Source organism: Furipterus horrens, unplaced genomic scaffold (assembly GCF_987537825.1).
Source record: "Furipterus horrens unplaced genomic scaffold, mFurHor1.1.pri manual_scaffold_6, whole genome shotgun sequence".
In the NCBI taxonomy this organism is placed as follows: Eukaryota; Metazoa; Chordata; class Mammalia; order Chiroptera; family Furipteridae; genus Furipterus; species Furipterus horrens.
The window spans coordinates 104868877-104889156 of record NW_028327176.1 but is presented as its reverse complement, the minus strand read 5'-3'; the positions used below and the strand labels follow the sequence as shown (position 1 = coordinate 104889156).

Here is a 20280-nt window from a genome sequence, read left to right as displayed (position 1 = left end):
TTAATATTATTAAAATGTCCATACTACCCAAAGTAATCTACAAATAATGTAATCCCTATCAAACTTCCAATGGCATTTTTCACAGAAATAGAAAAACAAAACAAAACAAAAACACTTCATAGGGAATCATAAAGGACACCAAATAGCCAAAGCAATTCTGGAAAAGAACAAAGCTGGAGGTATAACAGTTCTTGATTTTAAACTTTATTACAAAGTTATAATAATCAAAACAGTATGGTACTGGCATAAAAACAAACACACAAATCAATGGAACAGAACAGAGAGCCACAAAATAAACTCAGGCATATGAGTATACAAGTATATGGTCAACTAATCTTTGACAAGGCAACCAAGAATATGTAATGGTAAAGGGTAGTCTCTTCAATAAATGGTGCTGGGAAAACTGGATATCTACATGCAGAAGAATGAAAATGAATCCCTATTTTATTCAAATCATAAAAATTAACTCAAAATGAATTAAAGACTTAACTACAAGACCTGAAGTTATAAAACTCCTAAGGGAAACAAACAAACAAACAAAGACCAGAAAAAAAGCTCCTTGACATAGGTTTTGGTAATGATTTTTTTTTTATATGACCCCAAAAGCATAGGCAATAAAAGCAAAAATAAACAAGTGGGACTACATCAAACTAAAAAGGTTCTTCATGGTAAAAAATAATTATAAATCTACCTTTGAAGCCTACATAATTTTATTAACCAATGTCACCCTAATAAATTTAATAACAAATAAATAAATAAAGGACTAGCAAAAGAAAAGAAAAAAGAATTAACAAAATAAAAAAACCTAGGAATGGGAGAAGTTATTTGCAAAAACTGTTTTAGTCCATTTGGAGTTCTATGACAACATTCCAGAAACTAGGTGACTTATAAACAACAGTTCTGGAGGCTGGAAGCCCTAGGTCATGGTACCATGGATGCCAGGTGGTAGCTAGTGAGAGTTCTCTTGCTGGTTCATCGCCAAAGTCTCACCTAGAGAGCCAGCTCTCTAGGGCTTCTTTTACAAAGGTGCTAGTTCTATTCATGAGGGATTTGCCCTCCTGAGATAATCACCTCCCAAAGGCCCCACCTCTTAATACCATCACATGGAGCATGAGAATTTCAACATATGAATTTTAGAGGCACACAAATATTCAGACCATAGTAGAAACCATATATCTGATAAGGGCTTAATATCTAAAATATGAGTATATAAGGAACACATACAAACTCAATGGCAAAAAGTATCTGATTTCAAAATGAGCGCTCTGGCTGGTATGGATCAGTGGATTGAGTACCGGCCTGCGAACCAAAGGGTCGCCGGTTTGATTCCCAGTCAGGACACATGCCAGCCAGGTCCCCTGTTGGGGGTGCATGGGAGGCAACCACACATTCATGTTTCTCCCCCCCTCTTTCTCCCTTCCGTCCTCTCTTTCTAAAAAAATAAATAATTTTTTTAAAAAACAAGCAAAAGATCTGAATAGACATTTTTCCAAAGAGGACACACAAATGGACAACAGATACCTGATAATGCAGTCAACATCACCATCAGGGAAATGCAAATCAAACCACTATATATCATTTTGTACCTGTTAAGATGTCTGTTATCAAAAAGAAAACAGGTAGTAAGTTGGTGAGATGTAGAAAAAAGGAACCCTGTATGAGTATTTTCCCACTGTTGGTAGGACTGTATATGGGTACAGTCATTATGGAAGACAGTATGAAGGTTTCTCAAAAAATTAAATAGAACTACCTATCATATAATCCAGTAGTCACAGCTCTTGATATCTATCTGAAGTAAACAAAATTAGTATCTCAAAGAGACATTGTTACAGAACCCCTGGGCTGCTCCAGTTGAAAACAAACCCACGGGCTCTTTAGTTAGGGGCCCGATTGCCCGCCGCCAAAATTATAACTCTCAATACCAGAGTTTGGTGAAAAGAAAAAGAATTGTTTATTTAACAGTTATATAGATTTAGTTATTTGCGGATTTCTGTTGTTAAGTCTTATGCTCTTTAAAATACCCACAAACACATATCCTTGCCTCCCCCCTTCCAAACCAGGCTAGTTTTAGGAAAGTCAGAGAAACCATTTCCCTACTTTCCAAACACAGTTCAGCTTTACCAGCAGCTGCCAATCATTCAATCCTGATTGGGGAGGTCCTTTCTGTGCTGTGGTGCCCTCCAGCTCTCAATGCAGAACCACCTGGATTCTCAGCCTCCTTGCAAACTGTCTTCTTCCTGCAAACTGCGCGGATCTCCTTTCCTTCTCAAAACCGCATGGCGAGAGCCTCTTAACGCAGCCTGGAGACCCCTTCACCAAGCCACGTGGAGGGAGCACATGAGAGCGAGAGCAAGACCCCGAGAGCGAACGTGCGAGCCAGAGCGAGAGCGCGAGTGAGAGCCCGAGTCAGAGCGAGAGTCTCAGAGTGAGAGCACGAGCGAGAGCCAGAGAGAGTCCCAGAGCGCCAGAGCCAGAGCGCGAGTGAGAACCCGAGTCAGAGAGCCAGAGTGTCTCAGAGTGTGAGCACGAGCAAGAGCCAGAGAGAGTCCCAGAGCGCCAGAGCCAGAGCGCGAGTGAGAACCCGAGTCAGAGAGCCAGAGTGTCTGAGCTAAAATGTCTGCAGCTGCTTATATATCCCTGACTGCGTCATCTGACGCAGTGGACGTTGCAAACAGTTCTGACCATTCACAGAACCTTACGTAGGCTCTGTGTGCTTTCCATACTGTCCCCTGGTTCAAGACTCCTCCCATCTGCCTGAGGCTTTGGATGCATTAAACCATTTGCATAAGAAAGACAGTAGCCACCAGCCTCAGGCATGTGGAAGCATTTGAAAAGCTGCTTACTTCTCCCCATCCCCCAGCAGCAAACTCTGGGGATTTTTGGACTCCCTTGTTTCTGTAACAACATCTGTATTTTTGTGTTCAACAGCCAAAATTTGGAAACAAGCTAAGTGTCCACTGATGGATTAAAAATGTGATTTTATTACATATATGTGAGTGTGTATACATATGGATATATGGACTATAAGAAATATATATATATAATGGAATATGTGGATAATTTAGCCATAAAAAGAAGGAAATCCTGCTGTTTGTGACATAAATGAACCTGAAGGACATATCCTTAGTGAAATAGCCCTGATAAAGACAAGTACTGTATGATCTCATTTATGTGTGGAATCTTAAAAATGTCAAATGTACAGAGAGTAGAAGTATGGTTGCCGGGGGCTGGGGTTTGGAGGAAAAGGGGAGATACTGCTCAAAGGGTAAAAAGTCGGTTATGAGATGAAAAAGTTCTAGGGAATCTAATGTCCGGTATTGTACCTATAGTTAATAATACGGTACTGTATACTTGAAATTCACTAAGAGAGTAGATCTTAAGCATTCCCACCATATGTACAAAAAATAAATGGTAACTATGTGACATGATAGATGGGTTAATTAACTTGATTGTGGTAATCATTTCACAATGTGTATGTACAGATATATCAAATCACCACATTGTACACTTTAGATATATACTATTTTATTTGTCAATTATGCCTTAACAAAATTTGTGGGTGAAGACTATTATGATTAGTTTGGAGCCAAGTTCCAGGATGACTTGTTTGGTAAGTGTGTGAAATGGATTAGGGAAGAGTGTGGAGGTGGGAAGATGAGTTCAGATACACTGCGGAAGCCTAGGTGAGCAGCAATAGGAGTACAGCAGACCCTGGGGGTTACCTGCCCAGTATTCACCCTCCTTCTTCCCAATAGAGCCCTCATCCTGTTTGGGCGGCAGTTACGACGAGTGGCCACGTGACACAGCCTGGACGGTAAGATGTAAGCAGAAGTGGCTAGGTGGGGCTTCCAGATAAGCCCTTGAGAAACAGGAAAGACGCAGTGAGATTGGCTTTTCAGCATCCTACCCTTTGTCCTTCCCCTTCCTCCTGACTGGGACGGAGACATAATACTGGAGATGGATCTGTCACTCTGTGGCCACAGAATGACAAAGTATGAGGACAAAAGCTGCTTGCTAAGGACGTCTGAGAAGAGAAATAGAAAAAGTCAGGTCTCTGTTGCCACCCTAAAGCCACCACACCAGCTCCAGACTGCTCACCACCAGACACTGTGTTCCACGAGAAACAGAAAACTCCACTGGGTTGAGCTAATGTCAATCTGTTATTGTTGCTGTTGTTATGTGCAGACAAATGCAACTCCTGATTTTCTTTAAATTAAGAAATGATAGTGAGAATGAAAAGGAAAAGTCAGAGGCAAAATATAGGAAAAAAGTAAAAAGAAATTAGCAGCTTGTTGAATATGGTGCAAAAGAGAAGAGGTCAAAGCTATCTCCAAGGTCTCAAATCAAGGCAAATAGAACTCTGCTATGACTGAGAGAAAGAGAGGCATTAACGTTCGTTGTTTGCCTTCTGAGTGCCAGACACTATGCTTGGTACTTTATATCTGTTATCACAACTCATTGTTGTCACAACTTTATGCAACAGATAAACAGAAGAAAGGAGGAAGGAAGAACAGTGTGCTAGGAAGATAAACATAACAATGGTTTCATTTTTAGTTGCAGGAAGTAGAAGATGCTGGTGACTCAGCTGGATGAAGACACAATAGGCAAACAGGAATCAGGAATAGTCAGGAGATGGTCAGAAAGGAGAGCAACTTATTTAGACACTTGCAATGAGTTGAGATGAGATTTCAGGAGAATTTAGAGAAAGCAAACTATAGGACCTTGAGAAACACCAACCTAGTAGACAGAAGTAGGAAAAAAGAAAAAAGAGCAGTAGGAAAAATAACAGGCTCTGACTTATTAGAACCCGAGAGATTCAAAAAGAAAGTGGTAAAGAGTAATATATATGTAGATGAAAAAGCCTAAACACTAGACCAGAGTGTTGGCAAACTACAGTCCATAGGTTAAAGCCAGCCTGCTGCCTGTTTTTCTAAATAAAATTTAATTGTAATACAGACATACCCATTTATTTATATTTGTCTATGGCTGCTTTCACACTACAAGAGTAGAGTTGAATAGTTAAACAGAGCTGGTATGACCTACACAACAAATTATTTACTCCTACTTCTTCACAAAATGTTTGTCAACTCCTGTCCTAAACTATGAACCCCCTATTTTTTCATATATTTGCTCAAGCATTTATTAAGGTCTGGCAGATGGTGCAAGCTCAAATATCTGTTGAAGTAACGAATAAATGACAAGAGACCATTGGATTTGGAAACAATCAATGACCTTCAGGAAAGCAATTTATGAAGAGTTATAAGGAGCGGTCAGAAAGGAGGCAGTTACAAACATAAAATAGACCCTGTCTAGGTAGCTCAGTTGGTTAGAGTATCGTCCTAGTAAGTCAAGGTTGCAGGTTACATTCCTGGTCTGGGTACATACAAGAATCAACCAATGAGTGCATAAATAAATGGAACAACAAGTTGAAGTCTGTCTGTCTGTCTCTCTGTCTGTCTCTCTCCCTCTCTTCCTCTCTCTAAAATCAGTAAATAAAAAATAAAAACAAAACATAAAATAGAAGAATGAAATGAGCTACTTACCTCTGATAACAAGAGAAAATGAGTGATTGTACAAAAACGTTCTAATGTGAAGAGTGGGAAAACTGAAGAAGCTCACCTTGGATCATTTGTTCTCCTAATTGAGACCAACTGCAAAGTGAATGTGGAAGAAACTGGGGTGTGAAGAAAATGGATAATGAAATGAGAATGTTTGGAAGTGTCTATTGGGAAAGGTGGCTGGAAGTGAGAGGATTAAAAGGATGCTTGAACAGGGAAGGAGGGTCCTCTTGAAGCTGAAAAGCATGAAAGGACATGCTAACAGAACAAGAATAATATATATAAACGTGTGTATTTTTACACTATTTACACATGTAGATTCCCTGTAAAGGAGTTAATGCGCATTTGTTATCTATAAGTCTGAGTTCAGTATATTGCAATAAGGACCCAAACCCAAAAAGAACTTCAGATAAAGGTAATACTCAATTGCCTATGCATTACTTTAATCTTCTGGCTCAGAAAAAGAAAATGGCTGTCACCAAATTTCACCATCCTGTAATTGACATTTGATATTAAAAGTACTTAGGCCTGACAAGTACTTGGGATCTTCCTTTCATTACTCTTAGCAATGATTACTCAGAAAAAGGACTTGTGTTTCCTTAGAGTGGATGGGTGCTTTACCAGATGGAAGGCATTGGAGGCCAAGGACCGAATGGCTAGAAGACATGGAAGGCATGACAGTTGGGTTCCAAGCATTTTCTCTCTCTCCTCTCTCTGACTCATCACAAGAGGGAGAGAGAAGGTGAGGCTCAAAATAAGATAGCAACGGATCTCTTAACCCACAGCTTGAATTTCCCTTTATTTGTATTGGTTATTTCATTCTAAGTGCCACAGTAGCATGTTTTTATCATTACCAAATCAGAGAAAAAAAATAAAAAAGGTTCCACTGGGAGTATGACAATATAAGAAGTTCTCCAGAGTTGCTGGTATTTGCACAGACATGAAAAATTTACAGGAAAAAATTCTGAGAAGTGCTTGAATTACATGAATCTCAACTCAGCTCTTAATGCTGCCCAGCCACCAAACTCTTCTTCTCTAGTCCAGTCACCCTCCCACTTTCCTAGACAGTTGTCATATTTTATCAGTGTGGACACAACATTGTTCCCTCACATTTTTTACATCTCTGGATTCAGGATGCATTTTTAGACTAATGGTGAATATCAATTATAATTGACATTTTTTCTTTTTTAGTAGTATACAAAATAATGCAACATATTTATTTTCATTTTATTTTTATATTCATTTATTTTATTCATATAATCAATAGAATAGAGCATTCACAAATTTCCTCTCTCTTGAAACCTCCAACATCTCCCTGACCTTGTTCTTCCTACTGTACAACATCAAAAACAATGAGACAATCAGCAAAACCCCTCAACCACATCTCCCCACAACCAGCATCTGTACCTACACAGCCTACCTGCCTAACTGTTATCACCACAGACCAAGGTTTCAAAGATTAATCTCAGGACATCTGGAGGTTCCTGAGACCCTTTTGGGGGGTCTGTGAGGTCAAATCTATTCTCATAATAATACTAAATTGTTATTTGCTTTTTTACTCATTTTCTCACAAATACACAGTGGAGTTTTCCAAAGGTTACGTGATGGATGATATATCACAGTAGGCTCAGTACAGAACCAGGTGAAAATATAGTTGTTTTCCAGTAATAAAGTCAGATAGTAAAGAGATTTGCTGAATAATTTGTAAAACAATGCCACTCTTGTCGCTGAATTTTTTGTTTGGGAAATACAGTTATTTTTTATACAATCATGTTATTTGCATTAAAATGAGTTTTTTAAACCAATAAATATTTTAAATGTCAAACATAATTTCTAACATGGTACATATTAACAGATATAAACCACGTAAACAAAAACCCTTTCAGGTTTTTAAGACCAAAAAGTTTGAGAACTACTGCCCAAGGTCAAGGGTTGGTGCTTCTGTCTAAAACTAATTCCTTGGCTTGTGTACTAAACCCCAGCCTCTCACATACTCCACAAATCTCCCCTCTCACACACAGTTTTCAATGATTTTCCCGCTCCACAGAATCATTTCCATTTACAAATATACGTGTATCTTAAAAACAAACAAAACTCTAATCTTAACTCTACTTCCTCTTCTACTAGTGACTGCCCCATTTTTGTTGCCCTTTGCACCAAGCTTCCTCAAACTATTTGTCTATCCTTCCATTCTTGAATTCCTCTCCTCCCACTGTCTCTTAAATCCACTTCCATCAGGTTTCTGGTTTTCCTCCCATTCAACTGAAACTCTTCATTAAGTTCCCAATGTCCCCTACATCGCTAAATCCGCATTTGACCAAATGAATTAGTCTGTCTTCCTTAATATACAGGCAATTTTCTCTTTGCACAGTTCTGATACGGATGAGTTTCAGTTACCACTGTTTAAATAAACCAGTCTCTCAACAATATGGTTCAAATTCCAGTTACCACAGCTTATTAACTGTGAGAAACTGCATGAAGTACAAACCCACTGCCAGGTTTTCAGTCCACTAAGTCACTACATAAGTAACAGATGCATACATATCATGATCACAGACAATCATATCACTTCTTTCAAAGTCTGTTGGTGACTGGTCACTGGGCACCTGTTTTTCAGTTCACACACAGACAATGCAGTGTGTAGCTAAGTGGCCTCCTCGTCTATCAGTAATAGACACATGTGACGTTTTACAAAGAGAGAACTGACCGACAGAGATGGAAGTGCAACAAATAAAAAGTGATAATGCTAGAAGTAAAAACGGAATCAAACCTAACGGGGTGACAGAAGAAACAGCTGACTGTGGGGACGCCAGCACTGTTGCCGTGCACGTGACCCTTGGTGTGAAGCCAGAGGCACCTAGTGAGGGCCGCGTACCGACATTAAGTGAGGGAGTGATTGTAATGAAAGGATGGACATATCCCAGATGCCAGCAAAAACCTGCACATTCAGAGGAATTTCACTGTCATTAAAGGAGCGCTAGGAGATAGTTCACAACATTGAAAGTAAAAACAATAAAATTTGAGAAGCTGATCCAAACTTAGAAAGGAGTATGACAATTTGCCAAGGCATAGAAAAGATGTTTGCTCTGTAGAAGTTACACGATGACAAAAAGGCAAGTACTGTTTAAACTACTCTTGATCAGTTTTTCACAAAGAAATAAAAATTTTAATTCTCCATATTGCCCATGTTTTAAATTACAGTGTACTAAATAAAAATTTGTGTTACCACTTTTTAATTTCCCTACAGTTTATAACCATCAGGGTTTTTCATGTTTATGCAATAATTTTTATGGTGAATTTTCCCACTGATTATTAAGACTGTTTAGCACAGTCATTTTCCTAGTCCCATACTACTGTGCAAATGGAGACTATACTCTCCTTAACTTGGTTTCCAGGATACCGCACTCACTTGGTTTTCTTCCTTTCCCACTAAGTTGTCTTACCCAGTTTCCTCTTCTCCACTCTGAGTGTTGCAGGGCCCCAGAGATCAGTCCTTGGAGCTCATCTTTTCTTTATCTATACTGACTCCCTTAGAGATTTCACCCAGTCTTGTGGCTTCAAATGCCATCTACATGCCAACAATTCCTGCATTTATATCTTCAGCCCAGGGCTCTTGTCTGAACTCCAGATTTATCCATCCAGTAGCCTGTTTAAAATCTCTACTTGGATATCTAATAGCTATCTTAAATCTAGATATCCAAAACTGAAATCCTCCCCTCCCCCCAAAACCTCCTCTACCCCAATGAACATCTTCCCCACCTCAGATGATGGCAACTCCTTCCCTCCAGTTGTTCAGGCCAAAATCCTTACAGTAATCCTTAACTACTCATTCAGTTATACCCTCTAAGTAATCTACCTTCAAAACATATCCAAAAATCAGACCACTTCTCCCACCTTCTTTAATACTACCCTGGTCCATGTACCATCATCTCTTGTCTGGATTACGGTAACATTCTCCTGACTAATTTCTCCCCCAATCTATTCATAACACCCTTTTTCACGAACCATGGGTATGGACTTGGGGGGGGGATTGCTGGGGGAGGGAGATGCTGGGGGGAGGGGAGTAAAGGGGAGAAAATTGGAACTATTGTAACAATATAATCAATAAAATACAAAAAAAAAAGAAAAAATAAATAAAATTAATTTAAAAAGTAAATAAAATTGATGATGCTAAAAAAAAAAAAAAATATGTCAAATCTTGCCACTTCTTCTACTCAGAACATCACAGTGGCTTTCCATTTCATTCAGAGAAAAGCCAACATCTGTCCAAGGACTTAGTAGGTCCTACACAACTGGGCCCCTTGTTAAATCTTCTACCTCAGCTCCCCTTCTCCGCCCCTCACTCACTCCATTCCCGCTGCTCTCACTGGCCTACTTCTTGCCAATGTTACTTGTGTAGTCCAGGCATGCTGCTCCTTAGGGCCTTAGCACTCACCATTCCCTCTTCCTGGAAAGCTCCTCCTCCAGACACCCACAAGGCTAAGCCCTTTACCTTCAAGTCACCTTTTCAAGGTGTGACCTCCCCTGATTAATTGCAATCCACCACCACCCCCTAGATACCCTTAGCACCCTTCTTTTGTTCCATTTTTCCATAGCACTCATCTCCTAATATACTGTATAGTTTACTTGTGCTGTTTATTGGCTATCTCCCACTGCTTAGAAGGTTCACTCTATGAGGGAAGCAACTTCTTTTCTGTGTATTTTGTTTACTGAAAAAGCCCAGGGGCTTGTAATTGTATCTGACCCATACTAGGCATTCAATAATTATTTGCTATGCTGGGTGGAGGGGAGCAAGGGGGAGAAAATTGAAACTGTTGTAACAATATAATCAATAAAAAAACATTAAAAAAAATAATTATTTGCTAAATAAACAAAGTTGAAAATGTTCTAAGCTGCTATAATAATTGTTATCTTGGACCCAGAAAACCTTTTGTGTATGACCAATAACTCTACTTGGTGAGGAAAATCTGGAAATCTAAAATGTGATTACCCAATCATTTCATCAAGAACTATTTCCTGAATATCTCATATGTGCCAAGGACAATCAAACATACTTCTCTAATTCTGGTGCAGGAGCTTCTCGCTTTCGAATATGGTTCTGAATTGACGAGAGTGCTTCTGGTGAATACTGGGCAGCATTGCTCTCCATGTATTTCAAAGCGTAGTCGTCTATATCAAGGATGGTGAACCGGTGGCCAAACACTGGGGAGAGGGTAGAAATATACTTAGCTTGGATATGTTTTTATCATGCAATCAGGAGCAAAATAATACTTACTGACCCTCCAATGAGGAATTCACAGACATGCATTTGTGACCTAGACTAATGAACTTTCAATAGCTCCCTAAACTTATATGCAGTCATTTGCTCAATGTTAGGAAGCTCAGGGTCTTTATTTATAGACAAAAATAGCAACCAATTTATAGATTAATTGATAAAATAAGGAAAGAGAGTAAAACAAATGACTACATATGCAAGAATACTAGCTTTATCTTGGCTAGAATGCAGCCCAAGTGTCTCTTATAGAGATTAACTGAATTAATTCACTTGGCTAGTTGGAGAGCCTAAACTGTGCTTAGACCTACCCTCAATCACAGCACCAATGAAGAAGTCACTAGGGCCATAGTAGATGGGGTTTTCCACCGAAGAGTGTGGTTTGACAACCTTTGTTCTGCCAAGGTACTTGCCCCCAATGATACCAGAATTGCGAACAGGAGGCTCAAAGATGCTGATCATGTCAGTGGCTAGAAAGTAAGAGAAAACAAATCGGCGGTCTTTATCTTCTCGGATGGGGGATTCCTAGAAAAGTGGAGAGAAAAAGAATATTCTGAATGTACATGAACTATCCAGGTGCCCCCATATTAAATAATTAGAGGGACAAAGTTTCTAATGGAAATCTACTGCATAAAGTATAATACAAATGAATAGTATGGCGGAGGGGTCAGGGGCATGGCTGACGCCCTGGAAAGGACATCCTGCATCTAAAGGAGGCTGAACAACTCAACTCCAGTTGATCACTGCCTTGTGAGAAGGTAGGCCCAATGTTGCTAGATTACTGTACAAAGCCCTCTTTTAGAGCACTATGCCAGCCACACAAAGCACGTATGTTGGACACGTTCTGCCCACACACAGCCAGTTTGAAACCTCTTGGCTGACACCATGTTCAACTTGGTGGACACTAGGATGATTACGGAAATATTTGTTCTTTGAACAAATCCATTTGTATACATAATTTTAAAAAGAAAATTTAAGAAGGGATGAATCATAGAGTTGAAAGTGATTCTGAGAAACGATCCTGTAGACAAGACTTTTCCTAAATCAAATTGCTGAGAATGATAACATAACCCTTAAGCAACAAATTCCAGATTGAACAAGCTTAAACACAGACATGCTTATTCTTGACTAAAATCTTCTCGTATCACAACTTCTGCACATACCTTCTCATTCAGACCATGGACTTATTTGTGTAATAATTTCTTGTTTATTGAAAAAAAAAAAAAAAAAAACCATTGGATTTCCTCATACCATTCCCTAATCTAATAGTCTCCAAACTTTTTTGATCAAACACCACTACAATATTTTTTTAAAAGACATCCATAAAACAGTTAATAAAAATCAAACCACATCACTCTTCTGTTCTCAAACTCCCACAGAATACCCATCACAATAAGAATAAAATATAAAGTTTTGAGCAGTGCTACAGGCAGAGGCATACCAAGGAGGTTGGGGACTCATCTTTCAGAGCTTTTGTGATGAACTGAATGAATATACCCTCTATTTTACCAAACAGGTCAGGGAAAAACCTTTGAAAATTACCAAGACCAGAGCATCATTTCTTTTTTCTTGCTCATAGGAAGACACACACCCCTTCTTTACTAATAGTCTTGTTGGTGTCCTACTAAATATTTATTTTACTGTGAACTCTAACAAAGAGAAACAGTTCAAAATTTTTTCATAAAGTTGAACACCCCTGTAACCACCACCCAGGTCAGGAAACAACATTGACTGAGACTAGAAAGCACCTTCCCAATCAATCTCTTACCCCTCCCTGACCAAAAAAAAGCCACTACCCTGTAATTCATGGTTTTCTTTAATTTTACTACAAAGAAGCCATCCGTAAACAGTTTTGTTTTGCCTGGCTTTTTAAATCTTCATATAAATGAAATTACATAATATGTATGTATACTTCTGTATCTGAATTCTTACATTCAAAATTATGTTTATGTGACTTATCCTTGTTATTTGTAGATGTAGTTCATTAATTTTCATTGCTGAACAGAATTCAAATCATTGTATAAATATGCCATAATTTATTTATACAGTCTCCCATAGATGGGCATCCAGGTTTATTTTTGGATATCATGGGGTCCTATTATGAACATTCTTTATCTTTTAGTGCACATATGTGTACTATTTTGGCACAACCTGGTATATTTGATTTTACCACACTGTTTTCCTAAGTGAGTGTGTCACTAATAGTATGAGATTTTCCCATTGTTCCATCTTCTCACTAACATATTGGTGAGGTAAGGCAGGTAAGAAGAGGCAATTCATTGTGGTTATAACTTGTACTTCCCTGATCACTAAAAAGGCTGAGCACCTTTTCATGTTTATTGGCCTTCTGGATATTCTCTTTTGTAAAGTGCCTGTTTCAACTTTCTAGCTTATTTTTAAAAATGATTTTAATGCTCTTTAGTTATTCTGGATATGAATTCTTAGTTGATTTATGCAGTAACATCTTCTCCCACTCTGTCCTTTCCTTTTTTCACTCTCTTATTGGTGTTTTTTGAGAAACATAAACTCTCCATTTTAAGGTCAAATTTATCAGTTTTTGAAATCACTACTCCTTTTTGTGTACTATTAAAGAAACCTTTCCCTAATATGAGGTTAAAATTATAATTAAGAAATTTTATTACTTAATAAATGGATAGCAAATTGTTCTGATATGATTTATTGAAAAGACCTTCCTTCAGCAGTGCCATAATTGTCATGTATGTTAAGTGTGTGTGGGTCTCTTTCTGGGCTATCTAATCTATTCCACTGGCTTAATTTTCTATCTTTTCACAAATACTCTATTGCCTTACTTTATATGACTTTTTAATAATATATTGTGATATTTTGTTAAGCAAATCCATTAATCTTGTTCTCCAAGAATGCCTTGGCTATTCTTGGAAGTGCTTTGCATCACCACCTAAATAAGAGAATCAGTTTGTCAATCTGAAAAAATAAAAACCCTTTGGGGTTTTGACTGTAATTGTTTTGAAATCATAAATGAATTTGAAATCATAAATGAATTTGGGGCAATTTTTTAAAAATATTGAATTTCCTAACGAGTTAACATGGTATGTCCCTTCATTTATGTAGGTCTTCTATAATTTTCTCTCAGTAATGTGTTAGGTACTATATAACTTTTGTTTGATTTACTCCTAGGAATTTATTGTTTTTTGATGCTATGGTAAATGACATTTTCCTAACTTTATTTTTTGTTGGTTGCTATTTTTATATTGACTCTACTAACATAAAATGTAGACTCTTTCATTTTCTACATATAAATCATTCATTTAGATAATGACAGTTCTAGTCCTTCCTTTTCATTCCTTATTCCCTTTATTTTCCTTATAGTTCTACTGCTAGGACCTCCAGTACAATGTTGAGTAGAAGGTGATAAAAGTAGTCTTGCCTTGTTCCTAATCTCAGAGAGTTCAGTCTCAGCATTTCATTACTGAGTATGCTGTTTGCAGATTTTTTTATCCTCACCCAAGGACCTTTTTTTCTTCCTTCCTTCCTCCCTCCCTCCTTCCCTTCCTTCCTTCTTTCCTTCAAGAGAGAGAAAGGACAGAGGAAAGGAGAGAAAGAAACATTGTCCTTGAATTGATTGGTTGGTTTCCTTCCTACGCAATCAGACCTGGGATCCACACCAGGGTTGAACTCACAACCTAGTTATGTGCCCTGACGGAGAACTGAACCCACAATCCTTCGGCTACAGAATGACACTCCAACCACTGAGCCACACTGGCCAGGGTTGTTTGGAGATTTTTGATAGTGATCTTTTATTGGAGTAAAAAAATTCCATTTTATCCCTTATTATTAAGCGTTTTGTTTTAAAGTGATAATAGATGAATTTTATCAAATAATTCACTGCACCTAATTTTTTCTTTTATTCTATTACTGTGATAATTTATCAAAACTGAAATACTTTGTTTTGCTTCTAGTTATCTCCTAAAATTCTCAGTCTTATCCTTTATCTCCTTAAATGTAGTAAATATAGTTTTGTTTTTTTTAAGTTTGATAACACAAGTATGCCTCTATGGATCTATTTCTATTGTCTGTTGTTTCTTCTCACTTTCCTTCATATCATCTTGACATCTGTCCAGATACTGTATTATTAATATTGTTTATTTTAAATGAGTGCTATACATTGTATTAAATTGTTTACAGAAATAATTTGTAAATTTGCAAATGAAGCTATCTTCAGAATATTTGCATTTGCTTCTGCAAGACATCTGGGGGTATTAGTAATCCAGGATCACCTTAATCTGATTTTTGGAATGGAGACAATTCAAAGCCAGAAAATAGTCCCTTCAAGGATTAGCACATAGAGTTTACAAAGTGCTTCTGTCTTTAATAGGCCCAAGAGTCCAAAGTTTGCTATCACAGGTGCTTCTTCTTGAATCAGCAAACTTTCCCAGAGAAAATATGGCCCCATTTGCCAGGCTCAACTCATGGTTTTCAATATTCTCCTGGCTCCTGCGCAGTGATTCTTCACATCTTGTTAGTTGGTCAGCACCCTCAAGCAGTAAACACACACACATACACACACCCCAGTTTTTCTATTTGTCTGAGCAAGGGGCTGATTCAGATTATTTACTCTTCTACCTTTTGTGATATATCAAATTTCCTGGGTCACCTGTGAGTACAAAAGACTCCAGTCAAAATACTGTATTCTTTCTTTTCACTTAGCAATGTCTAACATTATTCATTGCAATTTTTATAACCAATTATGCATTGATAATAATTCCCCCAGGATTTTCAGGTAGGGAAAGCAAACCTACAATTATGTAGTTTATAAATTCATGTGAGTCCTTTTCCCTTTTCACAGCCTGAGCAGTATTCCGGTTCTTGATCGAAAGAATGCTGGGTTGAGGATTCTCACAGATGCAGGAGTAAAACTTTTTTCCAAGTTACCTTCCTTCCTGGTGGTGACTCCTCATGTCACTTACTTGAGGGTTTTGGTAGCTATTTCTCTGTAGTAAAAGTATCTATGATACTCTTTTCTCTATTGTTTCTCTCACATATAAGATGGCAGTATTAGAACTGCTTAGACTGAATGTACTGTCATATTTCCAAATTATTTACATTGTGAAATAAAAATATATTCTTTAAATAAAAAAGGATACTGTATTGAAAGTTAAAAAGTTGAGTTCTAGTCTTGCCTCTGCCTAAGCAGCACTGACATCTCTTAGCCCCTCTGATTCTTGTTTTTAAAGATAAAATGGGTATAACATTATATTGTCTAACTCATGGATAATGTATGCATAAACAATTCATTTACCCATTCTACCGACAGCTATTGATAACCCACAAAGTCTGGGAAGACATGCTCCCTGCCATCAAGGAGTTTATAGTTACTACATCAAATTTGAATTTTGAATTTTAACAGTAAGTCGAAGAACTTAAGCATAATGTGAAACTTTCATTAACCAGAATTTTTATGGTATGGAGTGTTCTAGTTGGTATCAAATTCCCTTTTTATTTAAAGCTTTGTTCAACATTTTTCTAAAATATATTAGTCAACTGTTTTCATTTCATTTTTCTTTTTTCACATACATGGACTACATAGAGGCACACTTTGTTTTAGTGTGCTTTGCTTCCCTGCACTTCACAGGTGTTGCATTTTCGAAAGCAAGACCCTCCATCAGCAAAATGATTACAGCTCACGTTACTGCAGTGCTTGCTTTGCTGTGGTGGTCTGGAACCGAACCCATGGTTTCTCCAAAGTCTGCCTGTAGTTTGTAAAATCATGTGACTCACTTCTCCCCACTCCCAATTCCTATTCCCACAAGTAACTTCTTTCAATTTCTGCTATTTATGTCCATAATTCTAAATAAAATGCTTCTATTCCTTTTTCTATATATTTTTTAAATTTTAAAGACATTATCCTTTGAATTTATATCAGTAATTTACCTCAGGCTCTCAAGCACTAGCCACATGACCTCTCAAAGGCAACATCAATTCAGCTGATGCCAGTAAATAATTCCATTTGTTATATTTAATGAATATAAAATACATCAAGCTAGACATAACAGGTAATGTTAAAAATTAGTAAGACGTAAGTCCCTTCCTTCAAGGAAATCATAAGACACTGGAAAGGCACACAATACATAAATTAAATATAAGTCAGGCTTTCAAAACTACTTAATAAACAAGGCAAAAAGGTCTATCAATATTTGAGGAGTAGAGGGGGAAATTAATGATCTAAGGGAGATTTTTGTGGAAGATTGGACTTGAGATAGGTCCTGGTTCAGAGGCACCATACTTAGTACCATCCAGCCTGCCTGAAGACATGGTACTGAGGACAGAATCTTAGTTTATAAACATTATCCTTACCAGTGAAGCCAAATAACGAAGCACCTTGTTATCATTCATCAGCATTTTAATAACATCTTTTTTTGGAGGTTTTGGAATGAGTGCAAAGCAATTCTGAGCAGAGTCTTCAACTAGTCCAAAGCCATTATAGGGAGGCAATTCCTGAAGAAATACAAGAAACAAGAAATAAAGAAGATGCTATTTGTATTAAAAGTTACAAAGTAACTAAGTTTCTTTGAAAAAAATCTAGAAAACATTTATTTAAAAGAAATTTCAATATTTAGAAATGTAGTCATAAAAAATAACACATGGCATATTTCATTCCTCTTTGTTTATAATTTTATACCATGATCATTCCTCACAGAAGTGACCAATGATGTTACAAAGTAACTCTCAGGGCCACAGTGAAACTATTGCTGAGGTCCATCGACCTCTTACTTGCCAAAGTAGAACCTGGCCCTACTCCCAGGCCCAATCCTGGCCCTTGTGATCATCGTAGTGTGACTTGGTTCATTTTTTAAATTTACCTCCCGATTTCTAATATTTTTATTTCTTATATTTTATATAAATAAAATATATTTATTTTTTGCCTTACAGAAAAGGGATGACAGCTGTACTTACTGAGAACTCAGATTCCTTGTTCATAGAGAACTCTCCTTTCCTAGTGAAGGAGCAAACTCGACAAATTTCAGATGCGAAGGTTATTTGGTGAATAACATAGAAGTATAGGACGAGCTTATATTTCTCATTCAGGCTCCCTGAAGAGCTAAAAGCATCACTTTAGGGTGCACGGATTTGTTTGTCTCAAAACTTTAAGTGGTTTAGGGGCTGATTTCCTCCCTCTCATCAATGCTAGCTAGAAGGCAGCAGAGTTCTTTTCCTCTGACTCCTTCTTAATATACTTTCTTAGCAAACTCAGCTTGTACCTTGCTTTTCACTTGTGGATACCTTCCCCAGATCTTTTTAGAAATCACACTCAGGCACTTGAACAAATTAGTTTCTATGATACCTGGTCCATCTGTAACAGGATACTTCTCCAACCAGACTGCTATGTTCATTCCAGGTGCAGTGATTGGAACGCTGACCCTGCACCCAGTCTCCAGGGCTGTGGTAATGTGATTGTCATGGCTGAAATGACTAGTGGATCCAGTGGATGGGCAATGACCTAATTTGCTCCAAGGGCAACACCACTGCTCAATGAATATACAAGTTGCCATGGGCAGAGGGACTTTGGGTGCAACCCCCAATACTAATAAGCTTTGCATTACTCTGGAGGCTAGGCAGAAATGTATCCGTGTCAACACACAGGGACAGCCACACAGGGACAGCAGCCTGGCTGAGGGATGGGGGTGGAGGTTAAGAGATTTTGACGTAGGGAGGTAGCTGTAAGCCTCTGAGTGCCTTCCTCTCAAATTCCTTTTGTGTTTCAACAGGCTTCTACCTGCTTTTCCCGCACCACACCTCATTTGACCTGCTTGGAATGAAGACCTTCCCTAGATATGAGCCCATATGCTGTGAGTCCTGGCACCAGGCTTCTCGTACTACACTCCAAGCCTCTGCCTGGGTCCTGTTTCAATCTAGATGAACCGCTCCTCTGAATATAGACATTATCACTCCTAGATACTCCTGCTCTTATGACCCACCCACCAGAGCTTCTGCCCAGGCTTTCTTAACAAAGCAAGTATGCACTGAGTGTCTGAGGCCCACAATCCCTCCCATACTGCTTTTAGGGGGCAGCTACCCAACAGATTAGCTCTCCCAGTCCTGGTTTCTTCCTCTTCCCTACCAGCATGTCTCCATATGGAGCCAGCCTGAGGCTGAACACCTCTGGCCTTTGGGTCCGTGTTTACTTATTCCCAATCTAGCAGATCGGCCTGACCTGTGTCATGATTCTCAAACTGAATATATCCACCTCATATCTGCTTCAGTCCCTGACGATTGGCTTGGCTCTAGCTTTATCCCTCTAACCTGGTACAGCACCCCATCCCTGCTTTACAGCTGCGTTGTTCTGGGTTTAAATGACTGAAGTGTAAAGACTAAAAAGAGCTAAACTGTATTTGCTGTTTGGTAAGTGGAGCTCTCCTACTTATTTCCAACACAGACTTTTATGTAGGAAGAGAGAATTTATTTGTAATAGAATTATTTGTCATAGAGAATTTCCTGAAAAGAAAAAGACCTGAGCAAACACTATAATTAATGTGTCATATGTATGGAGGCAGAATTAGTTTTATTATACAGAGTGGCTGAGATAGGGCAAAACAAACCAACAAATAAACGAACAAACCAAACTCCACAGTGTTCACTTCTTTCTCTCTGCTCTCTCTCCAAGCCTCACCCCACTTTTATTTCCTTGGAAGACAAGTTAAAAGATAAAAGACTATGGTGATGAAAATGGATGGGGAGAAGTATTCTAGGACTGAAAAGCTTTTATCAGCTCAAAAGATGGACCAAAGTCATTCGCTAAAAAAGTTGCACCGCTTTGTTGCAATCTCTCCCCATCCTACCTCCTGGATGGGTAAAACTCCTTGATGTTTAATAGAATCACCCTTGCTCTTTTCAATATGACCTTGGGCAAGTTCTTTGGACTGCTCTCTTGCACTATACTTATCTATAAACTAAAGTGATGGAACAGTTTGCTTGACCAAAATCTATATCTGTCCCCACAGTATTTTTTCTTGTGTACTCCATCAGACGCTGCCAAAAAATTTGAGGGTGAGGCAAGATTTTTCTTACGTCTTAAAGAGCAGATTCATTGGCAAGGAATTCTATCAGGAAAAAAATTGATAGCAAGAGGTACACTCATGTATCATTTAATGACAGAACTACGTTCTGAGAAACGCATCGCCAGGTGATTTCAGCATTGTGTGAACATCACAGAGCACACTCACACAAATCTAGATGGTGCAGCCAACAACACAGCTACGCTATGTGATACAACCTATTGCTCCTAGCTACAGACCTGTACAGCATGGTACTGTACTGAATACTGTAGGCAACTGTCACACAATGGTATTTGTGTAAACATTTCTAAATATAAACAAGGTACAGTAAAAATATGGTATAAAGATAAAAATGGTACACCTGTATGGGACACTTACCAAGAACGGAGCCTACAGGACTGGAAGTTGCTCTGGGCGA

The 20280-nt window shown here is 38.3% G+C and overlaps 1 protein-coding gene across 1 annotated transcript in view; it reads right to left on the bottom strand.

The window, feature by feature from the left end:
- Positions 1–20280, bottom strand: part of EFHC1 (EF-hand domain containing 1) — a 66978-nt gene that overhangs the window by 7968 nt on the left and 38730 nt on the right. The window contains exons 7-9 of the mRNA XM_090282581.1: positions 17164–17304; positions 11142–11355; positions 10613–10760 (exon numbers count right to left, since the gene is read on the bottom strand). Coding sequence (XP_090138707.1) covers positions 10613–10760; positions 11142–11355; positions 17164–17304 — 503 coding nt within the window. The remainder of the gene's footprint in view (positions 1–10612; positions 10761–11141; positions 11356–17163; positions 17305–20280) is intronic.